Here is an 11,832-nt window from a genome sequence, read left to right as displayed (position 1 = left end):
ATTCACCATTTTGTGACTGTAGTGGAAAAGAAGACCGATAGTTTTTTTTATATCCTTGTTTGAGTTTCTGTGGGGGAAAGACATGTTTTGCGGAGGAAAAGTAAAGTGTGAGTCCGGACCGCGCGGTCGTCAGAGCCGACAGCCGAGGGATGTTACCACGAGTTGCGCGAGCCTCCTCTCCATCAGCAAAATAAGACCATAAATCTTTCTCCGGCGAAGGGGAGAAACAAAACAAAAAAAATCTCTTGTTTTGGGTGAGTTGAAACTAAGTTAGCGCAGGGAGGTGACGCTCAGCTGACACGGATTTCTCCCATTTTCACAAGGAGCGAGTTAGCGCGAGACGAGAAGCAACTGCCAAGCCGTTGGTCGGTTGTTCCGCTACCGTCCGAAGAAATGGAGTGACAAGGCTCGCGAGCCGAAAGAGAGGGGAGGGGTGGGGAGTGAAGCAGCCGAAAAACTTTCTGAAATGTTTTACCGCAGTCCCACAGACGACCGGGAAACATGTTGGGTTTTTTTTGGTTTGTTTTTGTTTTGTTGCTTCCCTCGGTTTGTGTGACCACCAGTGCGAGTACTTTTCCTTGACCTTAGTTGTCGAGTTTTGCGTGCAGCAGCGCTAGCGTAGTAATAATAATAATTAAAAAAAAACAAAAAAAACAACGACCTATTTGCAGCATTGCAGACCAAATGTTTACTAACAGGCTAATTTAGTATTTATTTAAAAAAAAAAAAAAATGGAGCTGAAAAGGGGGAGAATAACACTCCGTTTGCTTGTGGTCTGGCTCATGGTGTCATTATGTGTTGTCTGCCATCGTTGCGTACTACGACTACTACAAGCTCCACTACTACTAACGTTACTGAGCTGCTTACTAGAGCGAAACACCAAAAGATTCCTATTCTCCCCCCACCTCAAGTTATTTATTTTTTTAAACATTTTTTATTTTTTTTATTTAAAAAAAAAAATGTTCTCCCCGGCTCCACGAAGGAAGCTTATCCGGATTGGTTGCGTGTGTAGTACTCCAGGCGCCGTAGTAGGTATTTGCATGCCAAACATACGAGGAAGAATTAGGGCCCGACTAGTTGGGACGATAAAACGTCACTTGAAACCGGTTGTTTGTGTTTGTTACCGAGCACCGTGCAGCACAGCAGACCGCCTGACTGCCTCCAGTCATAATACTCCTTTGACATTGTGCGGCGCCTCTCGTAGTACTCACAGAGATCAGCGCAAAAGAAGCCGGGGATGCGTTCGGTGTTTTCTCGGCTTTTCCCTCGCCGACACTCCACTTTTCTGCACCGCAATCCCGCAATCAGTGTCGATGCACCCTTGACATCTCTGACTGGGCAGTTTTTTTTTTTCCTAAACAGTTTGGTCATATTTCTCCTTGTGGTATATTTTCAGTGATTTGGAATTTAATGATATGTTGGACTTCCAAGTGTCCTCATCTGTGGCGTGTTTTCCTTATATCCTCTTTTATTGCACTTGTGTGGCCCTGATGGGCGCACATAGGCATCTTTGCATGGCTTGTTGAGCAGTTGGTCATTGATGTGGCATTGGCAGTTCTGCCATTTGGTCCCAAACAGGAACTGTCGCCTCTGATGTATGCTACAACCTCCAGATCAATGCACAAATTCCAGGCTTCAGTGTTTCTCTTTTATTGATATGATATCCATATTCAGATATTCCTTCAACTAAACAGCTGCCATGCCAAATCACAATGGATGTTTTCCATAACAAGCATACTCATACACTTGCATGCTCAAACACACACACACACACACGCTCGCGCACACACGCACACACACACTTCATCAGCTCATCCTCTTGCTTCATCGAACAAAAAATGTTTTCTTTTACTTGTGTCATGTTGCCTGAGCAATCACTTCTCGCTCACTCAAATGAACCAAAGTGTGTGTGTGTGTGTGTGTGTGTGTGTGTGTGTGTGTGTGTGTGTGTGTGTGTGTGTGTGTGTGTGTGTGTGTGCGCAGCAGAGAGCATGTTATGTTTATTTGTGTTATTTTTATTTTTTTTTTTGCTGTTTCATGTGAGCGTGTTCCCCTGTGACCCAGTTAAGGGCAAAGCCGCCCTGCCATGCTGAAGTGTACGTGGGCCGCGGTGGGCTTCACTGTCACGGCCGCACTTCCTCTGCTGTGCCGTCGCACGTCTCCATCCCCGTCCCTGTCCCCGTCACTGCAGCCCTGCACCCATACAGACACCCATAAAATGCCTTTAGGAGAGGGATGAGCTGCAGTGTGCCTGGTAACTACGTATGCACCCACACTGACATATGGTGCAAATGCAGCGTCGAACGAGGTAGACGCGACCTAAAGACAGCTGCATACAGTCGGATACCTTGTGTAATGTAAGCGGCTCAAATGCCCCCCACTCACACACACACACACACACACACACACACACACACACACACACACACACACACACACACACACACACCCTGTACCATGTTGTGGTGGGGCACAGGCTAAATTCTCCACGACTGACTGAGTAAACTGCCGTCAAGGTAGAGGTTTATTAGAGACCTTTCAATGAATGCTGTGCAACTTCGTTTCTTGCAGCGTCGAGATGAGATCTCCTTGTGAGTGTTCTGTGTGCGTTGGGCGCTCACACGCACCCGTGTCCAACCTGCTAAGACATCACCAGCAAGATGCTCTCTGCATACAAATGTTTAATTTTAATCTAAAAATGCAGGAATTATAAAAGTCGTTTTTTTTTTTTTTTTTTTTAATTCATTTTCTATTATGTTTCTTCTTGTGGAAATGCAAAACTTATGCACCGAGCTGCTGTGAGTGTGGATGTTTCTGTGGCACGACGAGTGTGTAAGTGTGTGACGATCTATAGGTCCGAGGGATAGTTTAACAGTATGTGCATGACTGCGCTGTAAATTCCAGGGAGAGCGTTTAGCGCGTGTGTGTAAAGTTTGGTGTTGTGGCGCGGCGGAGGAGGAGGCTTACGTTGTGTTTATTGGGTGAAACGGCATCTTTTTACCGTTTTAAGGAGGAGTCCAGTCCAACGCCATAGAGACGTTGATTATCTGCCCATTCAGGATTTACAGTCGCTTTAGATCCAACCAGCAGATATCTCACTCTAACCTGCTGGAAGCTGCAGACGTCTCGAATCACCTAAATTATGACTGAGTTCCTCCCCGCTTCGTACAGATTCAGCCCAGAGGACAATCAGGATTTATATTTTTTCTACACTATATTTTGGCTCCTAATTTTTTGATTTATGCAGTAAAAGAGCAACCAGGAGAGGACATTTTTATTCAGGCTTGCCTGTGGCCTTTTAGATTGTATCTAACAAACACAATGAGTTAAAAGTCAGCAGTTATTTTATATTTAGGGGATGCTTGTCGAGCACACGGTGTGTAATGCTTTTGATCTTTTAGAGAAGGATTAGGGCTTGTGAAGTATTCCAGTTCGACGTCATTTATTATATGTCAACACAGGAATTACAAATGGCTCATGCATAGATTCATATACTTTCCCCTGTAATTTAGTATGTTTGGTGTCTTTGGCAACATCTGTGTTTTGTCTGGAATTTCAAATGATACTCTGTGAATACGAGGGTTGCTTGTCCAAACAATGTCAGTTTGGTTTTTTTTAAGGATGGCTGAACGCAGTCAAAGAATTAAAAAGTTTTTCAAAATTCAAATTAGTCACAAAAACTTCCAAGTCTTTCTTTTGATGAATAAATTCTTTTACACCGGTTGCAAACCTTCGCCAAATACCTAACTCGTGTCTAATTCTTAAACTCTTCTGTTATCTCCATGTTGTGCACATAATCTGTTGTGGCGTCCAGTACCTTCAAAAATTACAGAACGTGACCGCGCGCACGTGCCTGCCGCTGGCTAATCAGCCAAAGCCTAGAGCATTTTGGAGGGCCAAGAGCATGACCAAACGCATTTTTCTGAGCTAAGATCAGATCCTCGCAAGCTATTCTGTCAACCAGTCAGTCAGCCATGTGGCCCTGACTCCTTCCTGTCTTTTCCAGTAAGTCTACAGGACCAGCACTCCCAGTCCGGGCCTCGGTGTCGACTCTAATGAAGGGCTGCTTGGCCTGGGACTCTTTTAGAGGGACATTCCTGCAGTCGGAGTTTTCTTCCGTCTTTTCCGAGCTTCGTCTGGTGAATTTAAACACAAAATTTACACAAATACAAAAGTCTTATTTGAACAATTATCGGCTGTAATCGGGGAGTGTTCCGTTTGTGTTCTTCACCTAATTATCTTTATTCATGTTTTGTTTATGGTGTGCAATACACAGTATTGCTTGGCCAATTATTTGCGCCGTATTTTGGATTGATAATATGCGACTCATTTCCCTTCGAAGCTTTCAAAGATCAAACTACTTTTTATGAAAAGATCAGAGTTTTCTCTTTGGATCCGTTGCATTTTTTTCTTCTTCTTCACACATTTAGGCTAAATTAAACGCAGCTCATCTTCGTTAATTGTATGCGTTTAGCAGCCGTATTGTGGTAATAATGCACAGATATAGAAATGTATTTCCTGTGTGTGTGTGTGTGTGTGTGTGTGTGTGTGTGTGTGTGTGTGTGTGTGTGTGTGTGTGTGTGTGTGTGTGTGTGTGTGTGTGTGTGCGTGCGTGTGTGTGTGTGTGTACTGACAGTATGTAGCAAAATAAGGAAAATGTGGAGTAATGAAGTCGTCACTTCTAATAGAAATTATGGCGTGTTTATACGATAAATAATGTGTCGTGTCAGGGCAGAGGTCAAAAAAGCGGAGGCCGAGGTGAGTGTGTATGAAAGACGACTCGGGTTGTTTATTAGTCATTCAGTCCCGAGAAGAGATGCTTCTCTGTAACGCAGGAAGTGGAACTGGTGTGCTACTCGTTCATACCGAGTATTGTTTGTTACGGCAAGCAACCAGTTAACAACAAGGTCACCTTATGTGTGCATGAGACAAACTTTTCCAGTTTCTCAGACGGGAAGTGTGTGTGTGTGTGTGTGCGGCCTGAATTAACATGTGTGTGTGTGTGTGTGTGTGTGTGTGTGTGTGTGTGTGTGTGTGTGTGTGTGTGTGTGTGTGTGTGTGTGTGTGTGTGTGTGTGTGTGTGTTTGCTCATATCTGTATTTGTAGGGCTCAGGCATTTGCACATGTTGGTCAGTTGCTGAGCTTAATCGAGAGGAGCACATATGCGCACTCCTGCGTACGAGAGTGTGAGTGTGTTTGTGTGTGTGTGTGTGTGTGTGTGTGTGTGTGCGCGCGCGCACACGCGCATGCCGTTTGTGCGTGTCATTGTATTTAGCCTGTAATCTTGCATCAGTGAGTGTGCCTGATCCTGTGCCAGCCTTTTAATTTCTCTCATTTTGGGCGTATCTTACCATGGCAGATTATTCCAATTATATTGTCTTTTTGTCAAAGTGTGTGTGTGTGTGTGTGTGTGTGTGTGTGTGTCTCTCAGTGTAACATTGACAAAAGACGACTGTGAAAGACTGAGACATGGAGAAAGAGTGAGAGAGTGGCAGTGAGTGCTAGAATGACTGTGGAAATTCCCAGTGACTACACAAGAGCAGCCTATTTGAACAAACATCCAAACAGCCGCATACGCCGACCTCGCTCTCTCACTCTCGCGCTCTCTTTCTCTCACTCGTGTTGTTGGGTGACCTCACCCGGGCCACTGCCAGCCTTTTTCCTCCCGATGGAAGTCGAAATAAATGTCGTGTTTGCTTCCCAAGATGATCGCACAGCATCAAGTCTGTAATGCACGGCGTGAGAAAACTGGCACATGTCGAAGTAGCCGGAGGGAGTATAGTGGAGGGATCAGACAACCTTTAGTGTGTGTGTGTGTGTGTGTGTGTGTGTGTGTGTGTGTGTGTGTGTGTGTGCGTGTGCGCGTGTGCATGTGTGTTAGAGATGAAGAGAAAGTGTTTTTGTCTCTGCAAGCATTTAAAATTGAAGAGCTATAGGCCTCATTAAAGAGACAAACTAAAGGCAGTGACTTTCAATGTTTGCCTTTCTTTCTTTCTTTCTTTCTTTCTTTCTTTCTTTCTTTCTTTCCTTTTCATTGTATTTTTTTTTAAGTATCCCACTTTGTACATCATCATACTCACACAAGTCTAACCAGATTAAACATAATTCTCAAACCTTTTTGCTCAGGATTACCTGGGAAATAAATCAATAATTTATTATAATTATCACACCATAAATATATTTTTCTCCCATTTTATTATTTGATATTACGCTTACTATGACAAGGTCTTGAGAAGAATATTGATCTTAGAAAAAAAAAATCCGTCATGTCCGTCATTTTCATCTTCATTTTTATAATGGTGCTGTTTGTAATGTTGGAAACAATATGGACAAAATCAAATATCACAATACTTTTGACCAAATACCTCGATATTGTTGTTGTGATAACATTTTAGAGATGACTACTGATGCTTTCAAATCTTTACACAATGAGATTTTTGATGAATAGTTATCTGTAATTTCGATATAATGACTGGGTAAAATCAAAATAATATAACAACTAAAACAGTCAGGTAAGTTCAGAAAATGTCATCAGTTTACCTGACTGCAGCTTTTAAAACCTGGAAAAGACCACATTCATGTCATATCGCAATATTGCAATATCCAAAATCTAAGACAATATCTATCCCTAGCAAAATCTAATTTAAAGGCAAGCACACAGAGACATTGTGTAGTGAACCAGGCAGGCATGGAGAGTGAATGAGAGCATACTTCAGATCCTGAGCCAGTGTGATAGCCAGCGCAGTGTAGCACACTTCAGGTATGACGTCATTTTTGTTCTCAGCATTTTCTGATTATGAAGATAATAAATGACCACCTGTCTTCTGCATCTCTCTCTCTTCCTTCGCAGACCACGGTAAAGCGAACAGTGGAACAGAAAAAGGAAGAAGAAAAAGAAGAAGAAGAAGAGGAGGACAAAACTAAAAGGAGTGCCTTAGAAGTGAAAGAAGAGGAGCGCCACACAATCTGCAGCACTTTGTGAACAGTGAAGAAGAGATGAGACCATTAAAGAAACACAGAGGGCGGTCTCCTCCGTTAACTAGAGGCCGAGGGGGGAGGAGGAGAGGGGGCTCTCAGCCCCTCCAAGAGAAAGACCCCAAAAGAGTCAAGAGGGAGACGCTTGTCAAAACCACACAGCACACACCCAGCGCTCCCTCCAAACGTAAACACACCCCGCCCACTACCACCAACTCTAACGAGGAACCAATCACAAACAGCAATAACCCCACGAGGGAGGAGCCCGCTGAGCCGAGGAAACCTGTGGAGTCGCTTGAGAATGACGGAAAGAAAGCGGAAGAAAAGACAGAAAAGGAAAAAAAGATGGCGAGCACGAATGGAAATAGCACCTTGCCCACTGACTCTGTAGCATCTCCTACCTTTGCCCCAGTGCCACCCTCCACAGCTCCACCCCCGCCCACCACCAATCACAGCCCCGGTTTAGGCTCAGTCTCCAGTAGGAAAACAGCCACATTTAAGGCTCGTGTACCCAAGAAGAAATACACATATGAGCACTTTGCTAACAATTCAAGTGCCATGACTGCCGTTCCTACCTCCAGCCCTGCACTCATACATAACAGTTACTGCAGTGTCAACAGCAAAATCAGTGAAAGTATGAATACTTCTAATAATAGTTTTACAAGTAGTAACAATATTAGTAATAGCATTAATAAAAGCATTAACGTCAGCATCAATACTAGTACTAACAGCAACACTACACGTGGTATTAACAGTATGACTAACAGTAGTAACAGTTGTGCTGGGAGCCATAGTACTTTTATCAATGGCAGTAATAGCAGAAGTAATAATTGCTCAGGTAATCAGCCATCAGTGCTAACTGTGGATAGTAAAGCTGCAGAAGCAAATCATCTTGTCTCATCGGAGGATAAAGCCCTCAGGAGAGCGGATTCCCAGGAAAAAGAGTCTCAAGCTGGGGAAAATGAGTCGGAGGGGCCCCCAAACTCAATGCGCTCCTCCTCCACAGATACAGCCAGCGAGCACTCTGCTGACCTGGATGTGATGGAAGCAACGGGAGCAAGCCTTCATCATAAGAACTCCCACATCCCAGCTCCTCTCCATAACTCGCACCATAAACAGGCCAGTCTCTCAGAAGGGCTCGCTGCAGCGCTGGCCAAAGGCATGAAGAACCAGAGAGTCCTGGCTCGACAGATAAAGAGGACCATGGCGAGTGGGGTTGAAGATGCAGGTGATGGAGACTCGTACTCCGTATCAACTGTGTTCAGACCGGGGGTGGTGCGTAGGGTGAGTGCAGGTACTGTTGATATCCAGCTCCAAGGAGAGGAGACCCTTGTTAAATACCCTTTTCATGGTGGAACCGTGATGACAATGTCCTCAGGGGCTGAGGGCACTGTGGAGTTCATTTTGGATGCCCCCCCACCTGGCATGGCACCTGTGGCTGTTGGGACCCAAGTATGTGTGCCATTTGGTGGAGAGGAAGGGGGTCCTCTGCTGTACAGAGAGGGTATTGTTGCTCAGGTGGACCCCCACCCTGGTGTCTCATTTCCTTACCAGGTGCACCTGAGTGAAGATGGAGGAACTGCGGGTCCAAGGGTGGGAGAGGAGAAAGAGAAAAGGAAAACAAGCGGTCAGGCTGTGTGGGTGTCCCGACAAAGCCTGAGACTGCTCACTCCTCCCTGGGAGGTCTCGCATTTGGATGGTGGGAGGGCCAAGGAGAGAGAGCGGGAGAGGGAAAGGGAAGAGAGGGAGCGGCGGGAGGAGATGGAGGTCGAGAGAGAAGTGTGCCAGTTGAGTATTGGAATGGGGGTGCTGGGAGGTGGAGCAAGATTGGGTCATGGTTTTCCGCATGAAGGGGTCGCAGGAGGGCATACCTATGGAAATGTGCATCCACCCACCCATTCCTCCACTGCGACTTCCAGCGCAGTGGCCGGCACTGTTCACGGCTGTGGAGATAATTACTCCGACAGAGAAAAGCAGAAGCAGCCGAACACTCCCGATGAAGATGTTGAGGTATCTCGTTTTAACATGCACCTCACCGTTGGTCCAAAACCAAATGCTGGCACCTCTCAGCACAGAAACATCCTCTCAAAGTCCAGTGGCTACCCTCCCTCCTCCCCCCACCTCACTCTGGTGCGGGGCCTGGGACCCCCACACCTCTCCACCATAGCTAGTCCTCAGCCACCCCCTTCCCCTGCCCTGCTGGGGTCTGAAATAAACAGCACCACTTCAAACCTACCTCCATCCAAGACCACTCCCACCCAGACTCCTCCTCCGACCTCCGGTGGGGGGTCCTCCTCTACCTCCTCTCGCTCCAGGACTCCCCTCTCATTGGCTCAGCAGAAATACAAAAAGGGTGATGTGGTGTGCACGCCGAATGGTATTCGCAAGAAGTTCAATGGCAAGCAGTGGAGGAGGCTGTGCTCCAGGGAGGGCTGCATGAAGGAGTCTCAGCGTCGAGGATACTGCTCCAGACACTTGTCCATGAGGACCAAAGAGATGGAGACAGCAGGTGGAGAGAGGGGAGGAGGAGGCAGCAGCTCAGGGACAGTCACTCCTTCTGACCTTCGGGGGAGAGCCAGCAGTGAGTTTGAGTGGGACGACACGTCAAGAGAGAGCAGTGAGACCAGCAGCAGAGGAGACTCCAGACCCCGCTTGGTCCTCCCTTCCCTCCTCCCTCATGACCTGTCGTCACGGTTCGACTTTGACGAGTGTGAGGCCGCCACCATGCTTGTGTCATTAGGGAGCTCCCGCTCTGGCACCCCGTCCTTTTCTCCCATCTCCAACCAGTCGCCCTTTTCCCCCGCCCCCTCTCCCTCACCCTCTCCACTGTTCGGCTTCAGGCCGGCCAACTTTTCCCCAATTACTGCGTCCCCGGTCCTGCAACACCGGAGACACAGGCAGCCCAGTGGCACGGGGGGAGGGGGAGGGGGAGGGGGCAGTAAGGCAACAACCCCAGCTGGAGGAGGAGAAAGGGAGAAACACACTTCGGGCATCCAGCCCTCCTTCCACAGTAACCTGACGTTTACAGTGCCCATGAGCCCCAGCAAGCGAAAGCCAGACGCACCCCCTCCGCCGCCCCTCCCCTCACACCACCACGATTACACACCCAAGACAGAGCTGGAGCAGGCCGACCTCAACAACTCTTTCAGGGTGCTGTCCCCCCAAACGCCAGCCTCGCATTCCTACACACATGCACACACCTTCTCCCGACCGAGAGGCGTCAGCACCCCATCCTCCAGCAGGCCCCCGTCCTCCACTGCTGCCTCCCCTCCTCCTCTGCTGGTGTCCCCAACTCCTCCTTCTCCTCTCTCTACTGACGGAGGGCCTCGTCGTGTGGTCCCTGTTTCCCAACAGGCCTTGCGGGACTCCCCTGTCATTGTGAGAAATCCCGAAGTCCCACTGGCAAAATTTACAGAATGTCCCTTGGGAAGAGGAGGAGGAGGAGGAAACGAGGGAGGGACAGATAAAACTTCATCTAAAGACATTGCCCTAACCCCTCTTACTCCTCAGCCAGTCTCTGGCCTCCAGATTCCCGTCCCTATTAATGCCACTGCAGCCACAGTACCCAACGGCGCCGTCCTCTTGCGGAGCCCAGCCCAAACTGTGGTGCTTGTTTCCCCGACACCTTCCTCCCTCCCCACCACCGACATGCCTGCCACCCCCCTGCAGGCCCTGTCAGTTACTGTCAGCACAACGGTCACCGCTCCTGCTCCAAGTAGCTTGGACAGCTCTGCGGAACGAGAGGAGAACAGGGGCACAGGGTTTGGTGGGGAGGTCCAGCAGCCAGTTCCCTGTCACCCCTCTCCCACAGCTCTGCTGCCCCTGATCCTGCCAGCGGAGAGTCTTCACCCCGTCCCCCGAAAGGACATCATCATGGGACGTCCTGGCACAGGTGAGTATGGTGCACATGTGCGGGTGTATTTTGCATGTGTGGTTAGTGACTGAAGGAATGAGGAGAAACTTTTGAGAGGTAAGTTGCTGTGAACTGGACTTCAGTTATTTTGAGAAGAGCAGAAAAAAAAGGAGATGTGTGGAAAAGCATATTAAATAGTATATTTTGTGCTCGACCAGAAATGCTTCAATCACTTTTCCAAAATTTTAGCAATCTGAAAAAAATATCGATTATAATAGATTATTATTTAGGGACAAGAAGTGAAAAAAATTGTCTATTTCTGAGTGAAAAATAGTTACAGAAAGTAGACTTTCTGTTTTTGAAACATGACTCAAACTTTATTCCTCAAAGATATATAAAATTGTACCTCTATCTACAAAACAAACAAAAAAATGGCATAAATGTCCCCCTCTTGTTTTAATTAATCTAAATTTATGAAATTACAACAACCTCAGTATTGTGGTGAAAATGATTAGGCCCTCTCTCTGTATTTTGGTGCATAATTGATGTTGTTCAGTTTTTTTGTTTAAATTGAATTACACATTGTCCATACAATACTAGATGCAGTTATTAAAAGAATTTCCTCACACCTTTTTAAAGGGTAGTTTTCCTTTGCTGCGTGACTAACGTTAGTTACCGACACACACCGTGTCAGCTCAGGATGGACAGAGACGCTCTGTTTACTGTGACCTTGAACTTGCATGTTAACCATCATTTTGCAGCAAGATGGCAATAATTCTTTTACTCAGAGTGAGACTCCATAGAGATGCAATGATTGTGCCGCTACATCGAGAGAGAAAAGTACTGAAGGAAAAACGGAAGAAAAAATTATTTGCATTCATGTGAATTTAGCTGAACCTACTGCAAGTGACATACAAATTCAGATAATGAGAAGGTTAAGCAAATTAAGGGTAAATGTAGCTTCACGAGTTTCTTTTTTTATTTTGTAGTCTCTCACACACACA

General features: G+C 46.6%; 1 protein-coding gene across 4 annotated transcripts in view; it reads left to right on the top strand.

The window, feature by feature from the left end:
- Positions 1-11,832, top strand: part of cicb (capicua transcriptional repressor b) — a 37,813-nt gene continuing 25,981 nt past the window's right edge. For all 4 annotated transcript variants that reach the window (XM_069695570.1, XM_069695571.1, XM_069695569.1 and 1 more), the window contains exons 1-2: positions 1-254; positions 6,851-10,867. In XM_069695570.1, the coding sequence (XP_069551671.1) occupies positions 6,997-10,867 (3,871 nt within the window). In that variant the 5' untranslated portion in view covers positions 1-254; positions 6,851-6,996. The remainder of the gene's footprint in view (positions 255-6,850; positions 10,868-11,832) is intronic.

This window comes from Brachyistius frenatus, unplaced genomic scaffold, assembly GCF_029030835.1.
Source record: "Brachyistius frenatus isolate BFR_SWC_R1_liver_20210118 unplaced genomic scaffold, ASM2903083v1 Contig_20, whole genome shotgun sequence".
In the NCBI taxonomy this organism is placed as follows: Eukaryota; Metazoa; Chordata; class Actinopteri; family Embiotocidae; genus Brachyistius; species Brachyistius frenatus.
Note: the sequence above shows the minus strand (reverse complement) of the source record. Positions and strands in the feature narration are given on the sequence as shown.